The 19,647-nt window shown below is 41.6% G+C and overlaps 1 protein-coding gene across 1 annotated transcript in view; it reads left to right on the top strand.

Annotated features, from left to right (window-relative positions):
* Positions 1 to 19,647, top strand: part of PLBD1 (phospholipase B domain containing 1) — a 68,483-nt gene that overhangs the window by 11,617 nt on the left and 37,219 nt on the right. The window contains exons 2-3 of the mRNA XM_017873419.1: positions 6,631 to 6,850; positions 18,797 to 18,880. Of these exons, the coding sequence (XP_017728908.1) occupies positions 6,631 to 6,850; positions 18,797 to 18,880 (304 nt within the window). The remainder of the gene's footprint in view (positions 1 to 6,630; positions 6,851 to 18,796; positions 18,881 to 19,647) is intronic.

The raw sequence follows: 19,647 nt of genomic DNA, 5'->3' as shown, positions 1-19,647 counted from the left end.
TATGCCTGTAATCCCAGCAACTTGGGAGGCTGAGGCAGGATAATCGCTTAAACCTGGGAGGCGCAGGTTGCAGTGAGCCAAGATCGCACCATTGCACTCCATCCTGGGCAACAAGAGCGAAAACTCTGTCTCAAAAAAAATAATAAATAAATAAATAAATAAATAAATAAATAAATAAATAAAATATTAATTGAAGTATACAAGTAAATATTAATACAAAAAATTTAACTTTGGTGTTTGGGCTTTTACATAGAAATATAAAAATGATGGCATATTTTCCATCTTTATTTATAGAAGAAAAATACTTTTTATAAATAACATTCCCATTCATTCAACAGATATTTAATCAAGTGCATTGATTTTGAGGATATTGCTGTTAAAATGTTTGAATTCTGACTTTTCATTTTAACAACTCTAAAGAAAATATCAACAAATAGCTCCTGCTCTTGGGGCTGGATAGACTTAATCCAAGATTCTGAGCCATTTAGTAAGTCTCTCACCCAGGCTTGAAAACATAATTAGTTGAGCTATTTCATACTAACTTCTGTGAATGAGTGCTCTGATGAGCTTCCTTTTCCGGGAGGCTCAGGTAGGAGGATTGCTTGAACCCAGGAATTCCAGGCTGTACTGAGCTGTGATTGTGCCACTGCACTCCAGCCTGGGCAACAGAGAGAGACCCCAGCTCGAAAATAAATAAATAAGTAAATAAATGGCTTTCTTTTCATTTAAAGAACACACACAAACTAGATTTGTCAAAGAAACATTATTTTGTCAGGTTTATAGAGTGTTAAGCAGAAATAGTCCCCGCTTTCACAGAGCTTGTATAAAACTAGGTTTGCATTAGAATTATGTACGATTTTTCTATCTTTTTCACTATTACTTTGTTCACACCATTCACCTCCCATCGTGAAGATGTCTTTTAAAAATGGAAAAGTACAATGGCTTAAACTATGACAGGTTTTAAGAAAATCAGAAAATGGCATGAATACTGGGAGAACCAGAAAGAGTTGAAACTTAGAGAAAACATTGAGGAGTGGAGGACTTCGGCTGGAGTGGAGGGAAGACTCTGATTTTGGGCTTTATTCTCAAAGCACAAGCTAAGCTATTGGCAGGACACTTTTCTCACCAAAATCTCTTGGGGATTGAGTAAAGGTTTTTTCATGCATGGAGGTACACGAGTGTCACAAAAGCATGTATTTGCAGAAGTTTCTTTTTGTGGTCAGGAAATTAGATAGAACCAGCAACCATAGCTCTTGGTTTAGTACTCAGGCTGCCTTGGGCAAGCCCTAAATTACAACAAAAAGGAATTGATTGATTGGAAGGTGAAGGCAGGCCTGGGTTGCCTAAAGATGAGAAATGCCAGGGTTTTGGAGAAGAAGAAAAAGCTAAAATCATGCTTTGTGGGTAGAAAGAGAAGAGACACACCTTCCCTTTTTGTTTTATGGTTCCTGTTTATGACTCTGCTTTTTATGCAAGCAACCACACTTCCTCATTTCCCTACAAGGCTCCCTGGAGGTGAGGGTGGAAGGGAATGTGTGAGAAAAGCTGGGGATGTGTGGTCAAAAATACATTTGGAAAACACATTTATTGCCTTTGGGTGGAGAAGGGAAGTTTCCGTGGGTGCTGCCTACAATTGTCAAATTGTGGCCAAATGGCTCCATTAACAATCAGACAATTATTTGTCAACCGCAGTTGATTGGCAAATTATTTGACACTTCCCTATTTCTTAATGCCATTACTTCCATTTAACGATTGTGAAGGCCTGCCATGATGGTCATTGTACTCAGAAGTAAATTGACTTAGGCCTACTCAGATCATTCCTTAAGAGTTTAATCAGGATTGGTTTCTAAGCCTGACTAAGCCCCAGCCTATCACCGAGCCCCTGGACCACGGTGCCATGATGCTCTAGTATTAAGACTCTACTTTTAGTGCATGTTTGATAGACGGTCTTTTTTTTTTTTTTTTTTTTTGGCTGCATAGTATTCCATGGTGTATATGTACCATAATTTCTTTATCCAGTCTACCACTGATGGGCATTTAGATTGATTCCGTGTCTTTGCTATTGTGAATAATGCTGCAATGAACACATGTGTGCAAGTGTCTTCATGACAGAACAATTTATATTCCTTTGGGTATATGCCCAGTAATGGGATTACTGGGTTGAATGGTATTTCTGTTTTTAACTTTTATTTTAAGTTCAGGGATACATATGCAGGTTTATTATATAGGTAAATGTGTGTCACAGGAGTTGTTGTATGAATTATTTCATCACCCAGGTATTAAGCTTAGTACCCATTCATTATTTTTCCTGATCCTCTCCTTCTTCCCTCCACCCTGAAGTAGGCCCCAGTGTCTGTTGTTCCCTTCTATGTTTCCATTAGAAACATAATGGACTAAATGATGTGTCTCTTTGTTTAGCTCCTACTTATAAGTGACAGCATGCAGTATTTGGTTTTCTGTTCCTACGTTAGTTTGCTCAGGATAATGGCCTCCAGCTCCATCCATGTTCCTGCAAACACATGATTTATCCTTTTTAATGGCTGCATAGTATTTCATGCTGTATATGTACCACAATTTCTTTATCCAGTCTACCACTGATGGGCATTTAGATTGATTCCATGTCTTTGCTATTGTGAGTAGTGCTGCAATGAACACATGTGTGCAAGTGTCTTTATGACAGAACAATTTATATTCCTTTGGGTATATGCCCAGTAATGGGATTACTGGGTTGAATGGTATTTCTGTTTTTAGGTCTTTGAGGAATCATCACAATGGTTGAACTAATTTGCACTCTCACCAACAGTGTATAAGCATTCCTTTTTCTCTGAAACCTCACCAGCACCTGTTATTTTTGACATTTTAAATAATAGCCATTCTGACTCGTGTGGGATATCTCATTGTGGTTTTGATTTGCGTTTTGCTAGTTACCAGTGATGTTGAGCTTTTTTTCATATGCTTGTTGGCCACATGTATGTCTTATTTTGAAAAGTGTGATAGACAGTCTTTTTTGTTTTTGTTTTTTTGAGAGGGAATTTCACTCTTGTTACCCAGGGTGAAGCGCAACAGCACAATCTCAGCTCTCTGCAACCTCTGCCTCCCAGGTTTATGCAATTCTCCTACCTCAGCCTTCCAAGTAGCTGGAATTACAGGCATGCATCATCACACCCAACTAATCTTGTATTTTTAGTAGAGATGGAATTTCTCCATGTTGGTCAGCCTAGTCTTGAACTCCTGACCTCAGGTGATCCGCCTGCCTCGGCCTCCCAAAATGCTGGGATTACAGCGGTGAGCCACTGCACCCGGCTGATAGACAATCTTAACATCAAAAAGTAAAATGTTGGCCAGGCACAGTGGCTCATGCCTGTAATCCCAGCACTTTGGGAGGCCGAGGCAGTGGATCACCTGAGGTCGGGAGTTTGAGGCCAGCCTGACCAACATGGAGAAACACTGTCTCTACTAAAAATACAAAATTAGCTAGGTGTGATGGTGCATGCCTGTAGTCCCAGCTACCCGGGATGCTGAGGCAGGAGAATCGTTTGAACCCAGGAGGCAGAGGTTGCGGTGAATTGAGATCTTGCCGTGAGTTGAGATCTTGCCATTGCACTCCAGCTTGGGTGACAGAGCGAAACTTCATCTCAAAAAAAAAAGTAAAATGTTGGTCCAATTTGGGACGTTTGCCAACAAATAACCCTGTGTAAATATTTAATGTGAAAACTTTCTAGCCTCTTAATCACTAAAAACTCAACATATCTAAAACTAAACTCCTGATCCCTCCCAGACATATTGTCCATGTGCTTCCTTTCTTGGTAAATGATACAACATCTATCCACTGAGTCTCAGCCTAAAACCTGAGACTCATTCTGGCCTCCTCCCACCTCTCTGGTGACTGACCTGAATGTATAGATTCTTAAACCAGAGCATATGTGCAATGGCTTCTCAGACAGAGAAAAGAACGCACCATATTTTACCATTTCCTTCCTCCATGTCTTATTTCCTTGTTTCTTTCTCTTTCTTCCTAAGTCTTCCTTCCTTTCGCAAATATTTATTGAGTACGCATTATGGGTCAGGCACTACAAGTGCTGAGGATACAGTCTCTGGCCTCAGGGAGCTTCTAGTCTAAGAGCAGGGGCAAGCATGTAAGTTACAGTACAGTGTGACAGGGCTTACAGAGGGTGTGCTCGCAAACATTGAGCTTGTAGAGGAAGTCATCCCCTGCAACAGAGGTGCTGCTTCCTGAGTCCTAAACAGCAATTTCGAGATTGCTAGGTGGCTAACAAGAGGGAAAACATCAGGCAGAAAAAATAGCATCTGCAAAGTCAAAGGTGTTGACCTAGTTACTGGCAGGTTGGAGAGCTGTATTTAATGGTCTCTGGATCATGAAATGTGCATGTGGGTGATGAGGAAGCTGGATAGGTAGATAGAAACCAGGTCATGAAGGCCAAGTGGGTAAGCAGAACTCTTTGTTTTGTTTTGCTTTTTTGTTTTTGAGACAGAGTTTCGCACTTTTTTGCCCAGGCTGGATTGCAATGGCACGATCTAGGTCCACAGCAACCTCTGCCTTCTGGGTTCAAGCAATTCTCCTGCCTCAGCCTCACGAGTAGCTGGGATTACAGGCGCGCACCACCACACCCGGCTCATTTTGTATTTTTAGTACGGACGGGGTTTCTCCATGTTGGCCAGGCTGGTCGCAATCCCCTGACCTCAGGTGATCCGTCCTCCTTGGCCTCCCAAAGTGCTGGAATTACAGGTGTGAGCCACTGCGCCCGGCAGCAGAACTTTTAAGAAATAGAAACTATTGAACATTTTTAGCTGGCAAGCTAACAAAATCAGTTCGCATTTTAGAAATGCTACTCTAGTAGAAAATGAAGAATGGATTAAAGGTTAGAGAAACCTTGAAAAAGTCCTCTTCTATACTTAAACGGCCAGTTGTGTTACCTAAAATAACACAGAAAGGTAGGGATAAAGAGGTGGAGACTGGTGGGAGAGATATTTAGGAGGCTTTGATTAAACCTAAGATATCAGAGAGAGAAAGGAAGCCAGGATGGATTCCAATTTCAGGCTGGGAGATCACCGAGAGAGAAAGCATCACGGTGGAGGATATTTCAAATCTCTAGTGCGATGGAGTCATCCAGATTGTGTTATCAAGTGTGCTGTGGGGTATACAAGATAAAGAGGAACCTATGGGGAGAATGAGGAAAAAGGCAGGCACAGGAGAAGGAGACTGGGGAGGGTGTAGTGTCCCAAAGGCCGTGGGAAGAAAGGGTTTTAAGAATAAGTGGTCACGAATCCAATGCTTTCAGAAGTTCATATGACATTAGGACTCAAGGATTTTGTTAGTGAGCCAGGCAGAAGCCGCGTTGGTATCCTGGAGGTGGAGAGCAGACTGCAGCCGGCTGGAGCAAGGGACAAGAGGAGGAAGTGCAGGGTGTGAGTGCATTCCTCTTTCCAAAAGGCGAGGCCTGGAACTGTGCCAGTCATGTTCACAGCTCTGTCACCAGCACTCAAAACAGTCCCTGATACAGTGTGGACACTTTAAACTTTGAAATGATTTCGTGAAGGGAGTGAGAGATTCCAGCAATAGCTCCACTGGGTCACAGGATCCAGATGGCTTCTGTAGTTGGTTTATTTTTAGCTATGAGACAATGGAGCATGGTAAGTATGCCAAAGGGGAAGAAGCTACCGCCAAGAGAGGGAGCGTTAGGGCACAGGAGCAAGAGGATATAGGATAGAACAAAGTTCCTAAAGAAGGTGGGAGGGTGAGATCCAGAGCATGGGTCGAAGGATGGAGGGGAACCAGAAGGGAGAGATGGGCGTGATGAGTTCAGAGATTGTGTAGGGATGGACCCACAAAATTATCAACACATGACGGAGTCACAGGTGATAGCTTCTACTTGCTTCTACTTTTTTCTGCAAAGAATCTAATGTCATATGACATTAGATGAATTAAGCAGGAGACATAGGATAAGGAGCCTGAGAAAGGTGATGTTTTGTTCCACCTGTTAAGGGGAATGGAAGAAATTGCTGACTAGGGACAAGAACCCTATTCTTGTCTGAATTAAGAAGTGGGCGTTGGACGTGAGGGTGATCTGGCTGCGACATCTGTCACCCCATTGACTGCCAGGTTGATTTGGCTGATCTGGCTGGCTGGGCGGGTGTCCCCTTCCTCCCTCACTCCTCCATGTGCGTCCCTCCTGAAGCTGCGTGCTCAGTCAAAGAGGACGACCATCCCTGATAGAGGAGGACCGGTCTTCGGTCAAGGGTATACAACTAGCTGAGCTATCCTGCTAGAACCTCCAAACAAGCTCTCAAGAAGTTGGCTTAAGGTCCAGCTCCAGCCGTGCCCAGATTCCCACTCTGTAAGGATGAAGCACTCAGGCTCACCTCTATGATGCTGTAACTACACCCCTACCTTCGACCTTACTCTCTGTGTTTTGAGCTTATCCCCCTTAATCAAGGTTCCAGTTTTTCCTCACTTGGAATAAGGGCAAACAATAACAGCAGATTTTGCAATTCTAATAGAATGGAAATCTTTAAAAGCAAATGTCTTGAAATTGTTGGATACATAGAAAAAAAAAAACGCATCACAGGTCATTGGAATGGCATTTTTATCATTATTCCCTTTTCTTCTAGGAGTCTACTATGCAACTGCATACTGGATGCCTGCTGAAATGACAGTAGAAGTCAAAAATATAATGGACAAGAATGGGGACGCCTATGGCTTTTACAATAACTCTGTGGAAACCACAGGCTGGGGCATCCTGGAGATCAGAGCTGGCTATGGCTCTCAAGCCTTGAGCAATGAGATCATCATGTTTGTGGCTGGCTTTTTGGAGGGTTACCTCACTGCCCCGTAAGTATCCCAGTCATGGTGGGGCCACTGCCAGGCAACCCCTGTCCTTCCCATGTTCCACAGTGATTCTCATCTTCCTGGCGTTGCACATTAGAACTGAAGAGTAGCTGGAGTTCTTCACGTGTGTGATAGAGACATTATTATCACAATTGCATTTTTGCAGCTGTGGGGCATGGGACAGGTTCTCGCTTTGTTGCAAGGCTGGAGTGCGGTGGTGATCATAGCTCACTGCAGCCTTGATCTCTTGGGCTCAAGCAATCCTTCCACCTCTGCCTCCTGAGTAGCTGGGACCACAAGCATGGGCCCAGAATTGCATTTGTTCCTATAATCAGTACCTGCCTGAAAGGAACAAACCCCCCAAGTGTGGCACTCTTTAATTATCATGGCATTTACTTTTTAAAAATCTTCCTAGCCCATGAAACTATTTTATTTTATATATTTTTGCAAAGACAGGGTCTCCTCATGTTGCTCAGGCTGGTCCTGAACTGCTGACCTCAAGCCATCCTCCCATCTTGGCCTCCCACAGTGTTGGAATTACAGGTGTGAGCCACCATACCCAGAAATGAAATGATTTTAAAGGACAGCAAAGTCATTTCAGCCTACTAGTCACTTGTGGTCCGGTAGAAAGCAAATGAGAGGTGGGGTCGCTCCTTGAGAACAACTTGCAGGGAAGATTAATTAAAAATAAATGGTTGGTGCATTTATTTCCAGCCATCTTGAAACAATACCTCCATGTGGGCAGAGATTTTTAAATTGAAATTATAATGAGTCTAAAATAAATGTTTCCTCTAGTTCTACCGTTACTTGATTCTAGTGTCCTTGCCTTGCCTTATAAAAGTAACAAGGATGTAATTAATAATAATGCAATCAGACTACATGTCTTTTAGAGAAGAGGGCTTTAAGGAAAATAAAGTTGCAATTTATCTAATCAACTCTCATCCCTCCTTTGATATAAAAAGTGTCTTGATGACTTTGCTTGACTCTTTTATTCTCTGTGACCTAGATTGTTGAGTGCAATTTCACCAAACTTTATTTGGGCTGTTACTGCCTTAGTCATCGTAAGTGAAATGTCAATCTTAATCTACTTTTGGTCCTGGAGATTGTATCAGATGTCGAATGACTAGTTGTTGGGCTCTGGTTGCTCTTTTTTGATTCAAACGACAAATTTTGTTTTATTTTATACCCAATTTTTTACTCTTCCATACAAATCTCCTTAACAGCGATATATTCAATCGATAGATAAAACTTCATAAATGGAATCAGATTTTTTTTAACATGTTTAAAACCATTTTATACAGGTGAAAATCTGAACTTCTCCACATCTTTATCCACTTCTGTTTCCACTGAATTCTGATCGTGTTATTTAAGTTGAGTCGTGAGTTGGAAGAAACAATTTGAACCACAGTTGTGTGATTATAAATAGGTTAGATTAACTCATGAGTGACATATACAATGGGTTATTGGAAACTATGTGATCTGCAGAAAGCAGCGCTAATCTCTGAGAATGTTCTGCGAGTGCACATGTTTCCCTTGGATATTTCTGTTGGTGTTACTCTTAGAGCTCACAGAGATTCAGAGGGCTTTGACAAAGGTGGCACCTCTGACATTCTTATGTCTCAGAAAAAAATAAGCTTTAACATCTCATGGCAGCCACTTTTGAAGGTGGCTTTATCATTTCACCTTTACTTTTTATATAAAGCATTGACCTATTCTTGAGTAACTTTATTCACTAACCAAAAAAGTCTATAGAAAAAGAAGCCATTCTAATAATAACTTTTAAAAAACACTTCTGTGTTAGAGTAAAAATTGTTTGTTTGTTTGTTTGTTTGTTTGTTTGAGTTAGAGTCTCTCCCTGTCGCCCAGGCTCGAGTGCAGTCATGTAATCTCGGCTCACTGCAACCTCTGCCTCTCGGATTCAAGTGATTCTCGAGCTTCAGCCTCCCTAGTAGCTGGGACTAGAGGTGCACGCCACGACAACCAGCTAATTTTTATATTTTTTTGTAGAGACGAGGTTTCACCACATTGGCCAGGCTGGTCTCGAACTCCTGACCTCGTGATCCTCCCACCTTGGCCTCCCACAGTGCTAGGATTACAGGCATGAACCACCACGCCAGGCCTGTATTAAAGTACACATTTTATTTATTTATTTATTTATTTGTTTGTTTATTTTTAAGACAGGGTCTTGCTCTGTTACCAGGCTAGAGTGCAGTGGCGCAATCACAGCTCACTGCAGCCTTGACCTCCTGAGCTCAAGAGATCTTTCCACCTCAGCCTCCACAGTAGTTGAGCCTACAGGTGTGAGCCACCACATTCAAATAATTTTTTTTTTTTTTTTTTGAGACGGAGTTTCACTCTTGTTGCCCAGACTGGAGTGCAATGGCACATTCTCGGTTCACTGCAACCTCCGCCTCCCAGATTCAAGTGATTCTTCTGCCTCAGCCTCCCGAGTAGATGGGATTACAGGCATAAGCCACCACGTATGGCCTATTTTGTATTTTTAGTAGAGACAGAGTTTCTCTCAACTCCATTGGTTAGGCTGGTCTCAAACTCCTGACCTCAGATGATCCACCTGCCTTGGCCTCCCAAAGTGCTGGGGTTACAGGCGTGAGCCACCACGCCCTGCCCAATTTTTTTATTTTTAGTAGAGATGAGGTCTCACTATGTTTCCCAGGCTGGTAATTTTGTTTCTTAAAAAACGACACTCAGCTACTATTCAGGAACTGTTTTCTTGTTTAATTTGCCTTTTTGCCATGTCCTTTCAAAGAAAAGTTGGTGTGTATAAGTCAGCCTTTGAAAATTTTAAAAACAAACAAACAAAAACACTTCCTGCAAATTGTGATATAGGCTTTGAGGATCTGAGTCTGCCCTCCTTTCAGACCAGTAGCAGCAGCCCATGGATGAATGATCAGGAGTGGGGCAGAGATAGCTCTAGAATTTCTAAAACTACATCCTTAAGGAAAAGCTAGGTCACTCTTGCTTGCAACTCTACTGCAGAGAACAACCTCAAAAGAGCTTGTTAGCCGTAAGTACAGAGTACAAGAGAGTAAAGCACCCCAGTGGCCAGAATAGTCAAAGAAGGCTTTTGGAAGAAGTGAGTTGTAGGCCTGGTGCTTGATAGAAGAGAACTACTGGGTTTGGCTGGGAAGAGGGATAAAGTCATTCCTAGCAGAATGTAATGGAACAGAGTACTGAATAAAGGCGCTGAGTCTGAAATAAGTTGCATTTACAAGGAGTGAGGAGTGGCCGGGCATGGTGTTTCACGCCTGTAATCACAACACCTTGGGAGGCCAAGGTGGGAGGATCACCTGAGGCCAGGAGTTCGAGACCAGCCTGGCCAACATAGCGAAACCCATCTCTACTAAAAATATAAAAATTAGTCTGGTGTGGTGGTATGGATCTGTAATCCCAGCTACTTGGAAGGCTGAGGAAGGAGAATTGCTCCAACCAGGAGGTGGAGGTTGTAGTGAGCTGAGATTGCGCCATTGCACTCCAGTCTGGGCAACAAGAGTGAAACTCCATCTTAGAAAACAAAAACAAAAACAAGGAACGAAGAGTGGAGGCTTCAGTTGAACAATCGAAGGACGGTGGGTTTCAAAAGGCAAATGGGGACCGTGTTTGGAAGGCATTGGATGGAAGTGCTCCCACAGTCCTTCTCTACTTGGAGCACAGAGTGCCCGAGGTTTCCTAAATATGAAAGATGACCTCTCTGTCGACTCTGTCTAGTGTTTGTGACTGTGGTCATTTTCCCACCCTTCTCAAAGAGGGGCTTCCCATATATGTGGTACCAAGAGCCTGAGAGGACCTTTGCTCTGCAGAGTCTTTGATGCAGCTCAAAGCCCATCTCGAATGCTGTCTTCTTCTTCTTCTTTTTTTTTTTTTTGAGACAGAGTCTCACTCTGTGCCCCAGACTGGAGTGCAGTGGCTCATCTCGGCTCACTGCAAGCTCCGCCTCCCGGGTTTACGCCATTCTCCTGCCTCAGCCTCCCAAGTAGCTGGGACTACAGGTGCCCGCCACCACGCCCGGCTAATTTTTGTATTGTTAGTAGAGACGGGGTTTCACCGTGTTAGCCAGGATGATCTCCATCTCCTGACTTCGTGATCCGCCCGTCTCGGCCTCTCAAAGTGCTGGGATTACAGGCGTGAGCCACCGCGCCCGGCAAATGCTATCTTCTTGATGAAGCTTTTTAAGATTTCATTCCCACTGGATTAGAGCTCCAGCTTTCTCCTCTACCACCTGTTAGTGCCCTGACGGCCACCCTATTTTATTAATCTTTATATACCCCAGATGTCTGGCATAGTGCTTTGCTCCCAGCCGTTACTTATTACATGCTAATTAGGTTTAATAGAATTCTAGTGTTCCAGTTCTATTCGAAACAAATTCTGAGTATGAGGTACATTTCCATGTAATGCAGTGTGATGGTAGCAGCCTTGACCAAACTGAAGATTCTTCCTCTGATTTTTAACTCTGTTGGATGCTTCCCTAAGAGTTACAGATTCAGCCTTTGATGTCTCATGAATGATATAAAGGCTGTTAAATAATCATGGATTGATGTTTAATAAAATGAGACACGAAATCTATCTGGAAAGCATGGTGATAAGCGTATGGGGACCTGGTCTCTCTAGTTTTTAATAAAGCAGCTGATCTCTTGTGTTGTTCACGCAGCTGCTGAAACTCCCTCCTCTGGAATTACACAGTTTGAATGAGTCAACTCAGCACGACAAACACTTGTTTTCCTACCTTGTGCCTGGCACTGAGGATAGGAAGAAACGTAGGGAGTTGGTTCCTGACTACATTCTTCAAAGGCAACTCCTTTTACTTACATTAATATGTTGAGACAGGCAGCTCACGCCTGTAATCCCAGCACTTTGGGAGGTGGAGGCGGGTGGATCACGAGGTCAGGAGATCGAGACCATCCTGGCTAACATGGTGAAACCCCGTCTCTACTAAAAAATACAAAAAAATTAGCCAGGCATGGTGGCGGGCACCTGTAGTCCCAGCTACTCAGGAGGCTGAGGCGGGAGAATGGCATGAACCCGGGAGGTGGAGCTTGCAGTGAGCCGAGACCTTGCCACTGCACTCCAGCCTGGGTGACCGAGCGAGACTCCACCTCAAAAAAAAAATTTTTTTTTTCTTCTTCTTTTTTTTTTTTTTTTTGAGATGCAGTCTCACCTGTTACCCAGGCTGAGTGCAGTGGCACAATCTCGGCTCACTGCAACCTCCACCTCCCAGGTTCAAGCGATTCTCTAGGTTCAGCCACTTGAGTAGCTGGGATTACAGGCATGCACCACCACTCCCAGCTAATTTTTGTATTTTTAGTAGAGACAGGATTTCACCATGTTGGCCAGGCTGGTCTTGAACTCCTGACCTCAGGCAATCTTTCTGCCTCAGTCTCGCAAAATGCTGGGATTACAGGCATGAGCCACCGTGCCTGGCCCACTCCCAAAAATTTCTAATGATGTATCAAATAGTAATTATTTGTAATTTAAAATTGACCACAAAATACCAAAGACGATGATAACCAGCCCTTATATACCATTTACAACGTGCCAGACTCTGTTCAAAGCATTTGACATACGTTGAGTTATTTAATCCACAATACCATGAGGTGTGCATCATGATAATCTTCATATTATTTATATGAAAACTTGGGAAGTTAGGTAACTAGCGGAAAGTCACGAAGCTTGTGAGTAGGAGCCAGGATTGGAAAGGAGGCTATCTAGCCCCAGAGTTTGCATGCACGTGCCCCGCTACCACAGACAAATGGATTCATCGCTGTGGGAAACACTAAAGGAACCCAATATGGTCTCTGACTCAGGGACTCCAAACAGGAGAGCGTAGGAGGTAGCACATGACAGGTGCTAACTGATGTGTTATTGCCATCATGCAAAAATATTCTGGGAAAGATGGGTGTGCACATGTCTTTCTGATCTCAACATGTAGAAGAGGTGTTGAAGAGGTAAAGGTGAGCAAAATCTCAGCCAACTTAGCAGGAAACTTACTGACTTTACACACTGCAGGAACTGAAACTAAACCTGACTCATCCATGAGGGTGACACTAGTGTTGTCTCTGTTGAGAATTCAGAAGCATAGAGAAGTTGGAATCCTGCTTTTCGTGAGATACAGCTTAGAAGTAGTGGAATCAAGCTTTAAACTCAGAGCTCAAAGCCTGAATTCTTTAATGTTACACTACATTGCTCTGCCACACAGAAGTGTAGGGTCCCAGGCCCAGGGATCAGAGAAGGGCTTCAACCTGAAGAGACTGCAAGAAGAATGTACTCCTGGGAGCTTCTGTGTGTGGCAGGATCAGGTGAGGCCCCCACTTCTCATCTCAAGGTGGAGGTTTCTCTCCCCTTGTACTGAATGTCAGAATCAAAAAAGCTAGTCTCCACACACAAGAAAAAAAAAAAAAAAAAAAAAAGCCAGGGGCAGTGGCTCACTCCTGTAATCCCAGCACTTTGGGAGGCCGAGGCAGGCGGATCACCTGAGGTCAAGAGTTCAAAACCAGCCTGACCAACATGGTGAAACCCCATGTCTACTAAAAATACAAAATTACCTGGGTGTAGTGGCACACGCCTGTAATCCTAGCTACTTGGGAGGCTAAGGCCGTAGAATTGCTTAAACCTCTGTGACAAAAGTTGCAGTGAGCTGAGATCACACCACTGCATTCCAGCCTGGGTGACAGAGCGAGACTCCATCTATAAAAAAGAAAAAAGAAAAAAAAAAGAAACCAGAAGAAAAATTTTAATAATTCTGGCTCAGTTACCTTCCTGTATTTCCATCTGTCTTGTCTATGGTTATGTAGTAGACATTCTCAGCAATGACACTCAAGTCAGGATTAATGTTCCTCTGTTTAAGGATTCTCCCATCTAGACAATATTGACATTTTGGGTTGGAGTATTCTTCACTGTGCTAAGCTGTTCTGTACCTTGTGGGATCTTCGGCAGCATCTGTGGCCTCTACCCACTAGCTACCAGTTGCACCTTCTCCCTCACTCAGTGTGACAACCAAAAATGTCTCCAGAAATGCTCCCTAAAGGGAAAAATCATGCCAGTTGAGAACCACTGCCTTATCTTGAAACAGACTGAAAAATTTGGGGGATCTGGGACTCTGCTTGGAGCCAGGCAGGGTGCAGTGATGGAAGACTTTGGATAAAAGTATGAAGTTTTGTTTCTTTACCTGAGTGAGCATTGTAAGTGAAGAGCCCACAAGTTGTTTCCAATAAATAAAACTGTTTTCATATAATTCTTTTTTTTTTTTTTTTTTGAGATGGAACCTTGCTCTGTTGCCCAGGCTGGAGTGCGGTGTCATGATCTCTGCTCACTGCAACCTCTGCCTCCTGGGTTCAAGCAATTCTTGTGCCTCAACCACCCTAGTGCTGAGGTTACAGGCATATGCCCCCATGCCCAGCTTTTTGTATTTTTAGTAAAGACAGGGTTTTGCCATGTTGCCAAGGCTGGTCTTGAGCTTCTGATCTCAAGCAATCCACCAGCCTCGACTTCCCGTACTGCTGGGATTACAGGTGTGAGTCACCGTGCTGGCCTTCATATAACTTATTTTAAGAGTATGAGGCCAGGACAGAGGATCCCTTTCTTGTCACCCACACACTTGTCTAGCTTTATTGCTGTTCTTGCTCTTGTATTTAGAGGTAGTAGAAGGTAACTAAATGGATCAAAGCAAAGGTATGTGATAGCATAAACTATATGTAAATAATAGTGTAATGTGATGATTCAATTTAATATATATACACAGGTAATTGGAAGAAAAAATTCTCATGAGGTAAAGTTTATTAAATTCCAGTACCACAAAATAAAAAATTTCAAAAGATCATAATGTTGTGTACTTCACCAGCAATAAAACTATTCTCAGATTATTAGTTTCAGTTCCAGAAACTACTAGATAAAGAATATCTAAAGTTTCAAAGTGTAGGAGCCAAATTCCCATTCTTGGAATCCAGAATGGCCTCCAGTTCTAAAGTCCCTACATCAGTGAAAAGCATCAGATAAAAACCAGAATGAGGACTGTAGGTAAACATTCAGTCCAGAGGGTGCAAGGACTTCCTCTTTGCTCTAAACTTACAGCAAATTATAGGGAAAATATGAGAAATAAAACCTCACAGTAACACAGCTGGGCTCCAGAACAAGATTAAACGTCTCTTCTACCGGAAATTGAACAGATAACAAAGTGATCAAATATGGATCTACTGGCCCTTGGCCTGAAGCCAGCAGAGGCAGCCACCTGCTGATGGGTGAGGGCCTCAATGCTTTGAGTGAGCTGAGTCAAGGCTGGGAGCCAGAAGTAACTTTGATGCTTTTAACTGCTTGTAGAAAGGAGGCCACAAAATAGTGTTGGTGATGTAAGTCCTAGTCTATAGATTTATAAGAAATGGTAAGCTTGGGGGTGGGGAGGTGGTGGCAACCAAAAGCCAAATCATTCACATGCTGGTTTAGTTATTTACAAATATCGCTGCAATATTCCATAGGACGGAAGTCCCAAAAAGGCACTGTAAGGCCTGGTTCCTAGGACTCAGATGGAGGCATTTGGACAGGGAAAGAGGGAGGGAGAGAGACAGAGAGGGGGAAAGAAAAATGCCTACACACCAAAGTTCCAAAATCCACAAAGAAATGGAAAGATAGTTAACAAAATCAACAATGTGAGTATACTCCAGATTAATTTTTAGAATGGTTTAACAAAGACTTTACATTTGCATAGAGTGCTTTAAATGATAAATGAAAGAAAACTTGGAGAATTTGTTAAACAAGGAGTAAGAAGTAAAAAGACGGATTTCTTAAAAGAGCTTGTTAGAAATGTAAAAGAAAATTATGGAAGTTAAATGTTTAAAAATCTCAGTACATACACAAACCCTGGACTAGACACAATCAGATAAAAAATTCTGAATCAGATATTAGTACTGAGGGATTTATACGATACACAGCCCAAAGAGAGAAAGGGTAAAACTTATGAAAAAACTGTTATTGGACATAGCAATTAGATTGAGAAACTCTCATATAGACCTATTAGGAGTTTCAGAAAAAGAGACTAGAGGCAATTGCAGATAAGCAATAATTGACAAGGTAATTGCTGAGAATTTATCAATATGGAAAAAACAGGCCCAGTGCAATGGTTCACTCCTATAACCCCAGTACTTTGGGAGGCTGAGGTGGATGGATCACCTGAGGTCAGGAGTTCAAGATCAGCCTGGCCAACATGGCAAAACCCCATCTCCACCTGAGGTCAGGAGTTCAAGATCAGCCTGGTCAACATGGCAGAACCCCATCTCTACTAAAAACACAAAAATTAGCCAGGCATGGTGGCAAAAGCCTGTAGTCCCAGCTACTCGGGAGGCTGAGGCAGGAGAATTGCTTGAGCTTGGGAGGCGGCGGTTACAGTGAGCCAAGATCACACCGCTGCCCTCCAGCCTGGGTGACAGAGCAAGACTGCGTCTCAAAAATAACACAAAAAACAAAAAACACAAGTCCTTAGTTGGAAGACACAGCCTTTTAAATTGCTATAATGCAGCAGATGAGACTGTAGACAATTGAAGATAAAGAGAACCATCTTAAAAGCTATTAGAAAGGAAAGACATTAACTACAAAGGAATCTCAGCTAGGAAGCATATTGTGGATCATCAGCAACAGTGTCAGAAGACATCAAGATATTATCTTAAAAGTATTGAGGAGAAATATCTAACTAGAATGTTACAACCGTTTAAATCATCCAAGAGGAGGGGCAAAATAATAATATGTTCAGATACATAAATTAAAACAGTTTACCACCCAAAGACTTCATTACACTGTTAGAGGCTATAGTTTACCAAGTATAATAGGAGGGAAAGTGTGGTGTATAAGGAACAATCATTAATACAAGAAACAAACAAAAAAAAATACAATTTAATTGTAAAGGTTAAAAAGAAAATGTTTTTTTTTCCCCAAGATGAAGTCTTGCTCTGTTGCCCAGCCTGTAATGCAATAGCATGATCTTGGCTCACTGCAACCTCCGCCTCCCAGATTTAAACCATTCTCCTGCCTCAGCCTCTGGAGTAGCTGGGATTACAGGTGCATGCCTCCAGGTCCGGCTAATTTTTGTGCGTATGTATTTTTAGTAGAGACGGGGTTTCACCATGTTGGCCAGGCTGTTCTCACATTCCTGACCTCGTGATCTGCACACCTCAGCCTCCCAAAGTGCTGGGATTATAGGTGTGAACCATTGTACTCGGCCTAAGAAAATAATTTTAAATAAAAAATTTTAATTAAAAGGTAAAACTAAATCTTTGAACAATAACATGATGGAGGATGTCAATGAGTAGTTAAAATGTGCTAAAATATGTTGTATGTTTGGAGGAAGAGAGAAATATAAAACTCATTTAGACTTTATAAGAAAATACTAGTTATATCTTTTTAATGTTAAGAATAAAAATACATTCTATAGGTTTTAAATCAGCAGAATTGAAAAGAAAATAACAGAAGTATTATCTAAACAAAGAAAACATAAAAGAGGGGACAAATAAAGGGACAGTAAATGGAAAACAGAAAAGATTATAGAAATAAATCCAAGAGGCTAGGCACGGTGGCTCACGCCTGTAATCCCAGCACTTTGGGAGGCTGAGGCGGGCACATCACAAGGTCAGGAGATTGAGACCATCCTGGCTAACTAACACGGTGAAACCCATCTCTACTAAAAATACAAAAAATTAGCCAGGCGTGGGAGTGGGCGCCTGTAGTCTCAGCTACTCCGGAGGCTGAGGCAGGAGAATGGCGTGAACCCGGGAGGCGGAGCTTGCAGTGAGCCGAGATCACGCCACTGCACTCCAGCTTGGGCGACAGAGTGAGACTGTCTCAAAAAAAAAAAGAGAAAGAAAGAAAGAACTCCAAGAAAATTAAAATCCCAGTGAATGTAAGTGGATTATTTTAATCAATTAGAATTATTAAGTATACACCATATGAGACATTTTTAATTTAAGTTTTAAAATAATTACAAATGCCCAATAATCTTATGAAGAATGGAAATTAAATGGAGGGACTATTTAAAACCTATCAAATTGTTGAAAGTTGAAAAGTCTCACAATCTGAAGTGTTGGTAAGGCTGTGGAAGAAGAAGTGTAGCATATAAGCAAGTAGGGATATAAATTGGTACCATCACTGTGGAGAACCGTTTGGCAATATCTAGTTACTTTATAGCTATATGGAATACTTACCCCAACTATTATTCATATGTGTATGTATGTGTGTGTGTGTGTGTGTGCATGTCCTAGAAGAACATGCAAATGTGTGAAAAAAAAAGACATATACAAAAACATTTGAAGTTGCATTATAATAGGAAGAAATAAAAGATCAGTTAAATGTCCATCATGGGAATGCATACATGAATATGGTCATACCATGGAATAGTATCAGCAGTTAAAAATAATAAATTTAAGTAGCAGATAACGTAGATATTTCTTCAAAAACCATATTGAGATAAATAAGTTAAGAGTGATCAGTATGATCTTTTTTATAGTGTGTTGTGAACATGATAATTCTATGCATTATTTGTGGTTAATTAAATGTATATGTAGTAATTGCATATAAACATGCATGGGAATAATCAGATTCGAGACTGAAGTTATTACTTCCTGGGAGAAGGGAAAAGAATTAGCATCAGGAAGTGCACACAGGGGCTTTGACTCTACTTTTTTGTTTGATTTTTTAAATATATGTGGCAAATGTGGCAAAATATAATAATTTAATAAAGTTGAATGGTGAATACTTGGGCGTTTTCAATATTCTATCCTTTTCTATATATTGCAAATATTTCCCAATTTGAAACTCTGCATTTATTAAGGAAAAAAGATAGTAGGGAGAGTTTGTAATTAGGGACATCCTAGTTAACCAAATGATTGAATAATTTACTGTGATGGAGAAATCCAAGAATAAAAATAGAAATGTAGTAATTTTCATGTATCATTTCAGACACATGAATGACCACTACACAAACCTCTACCCACAGCTGATCAGGAAACCTTCCATCATGGATGAAGTGCAGGATTTTATGGAGTACGTATAATAGCTTTTCTCTTTTCGTTGTTTTTAATGCTGCAGGGACTGAATCTGTAATTTCAAGCAGCAATTTTTTTTGTCGATTTCTTTTTAAATCTCTTTCGCAGGACTCTAGAGTTGTTCTTGTAGTAGGGTATAGCACTTTTTGGTAATGGCATGAAAACTGGTTGCAAACAACATGCTCTCTAATGTCAGCTCTTTCAAAGGTTGAGTTGAAAATCGCATAACCAATTGCTGACACGGTTAGAGGAACATCACCAGTGCAAAGTATCAGTGTTAAGTCCCTGGATTTCTTCCTCATGGAGGCCCTTCTCCTTCTTGCAGGGATCCCCTGTCTTCACTCTTTAAGGTGTTTCCTTTTCATGAGCCTGCTTACTAATCCTAACTGAGGCCTTCGATAATATCTCAAGTCATAATTCTTAACACCCTCTGAGAATATTTACATTTTAATAAAGTTTTCTGAAGACTAAAAATTTAAATGTGTTTACATTCGTGGGATGACAGGAGATTAATTTGGGGACAGAAAGGCTCTTGGGTTGGCCCTCCACATTGCACTCTAAGCAACCTCTTCATGAAATGCTAAAAGTCTTATAGAGCTTCAGTTAAAAACCACTGGGCTAGATCCCATGAAGCAAGGACATTATTCTAAGACTGATCTAGTGATCGCCTGAACAAGTCAGAAATAGTTTTCAGTATACAAAGTTAAATCATCCCATGAAAGTTCAGAGAACTGGAAGAATGAAAGGACCATTAAAAAATGACAT

This window comes from Rhinopithecus bieti, unplaced genomic scaffold (assembly GCF_001698545.2).
Source record: "Rhinopithecus bieti isolate Rb0 unplaced genomic scaffold, ASM169854v2 scaffold_110, whole genome shotgun sequence".
In the NCBI taxonomy this organism is placed as follows: domain Eukaryota; kingdom Metazoa; phylum Chordata; class Mammalia; order Primates; family Cercopithecidae; genus Rhinopithecus; species Rhinopithecus bieti.
The sequence above is the reverse complement of the archived record's forward strand: the minus strand, read 5'-3'. Positions and strand labels throughout refer to the sequence as shown.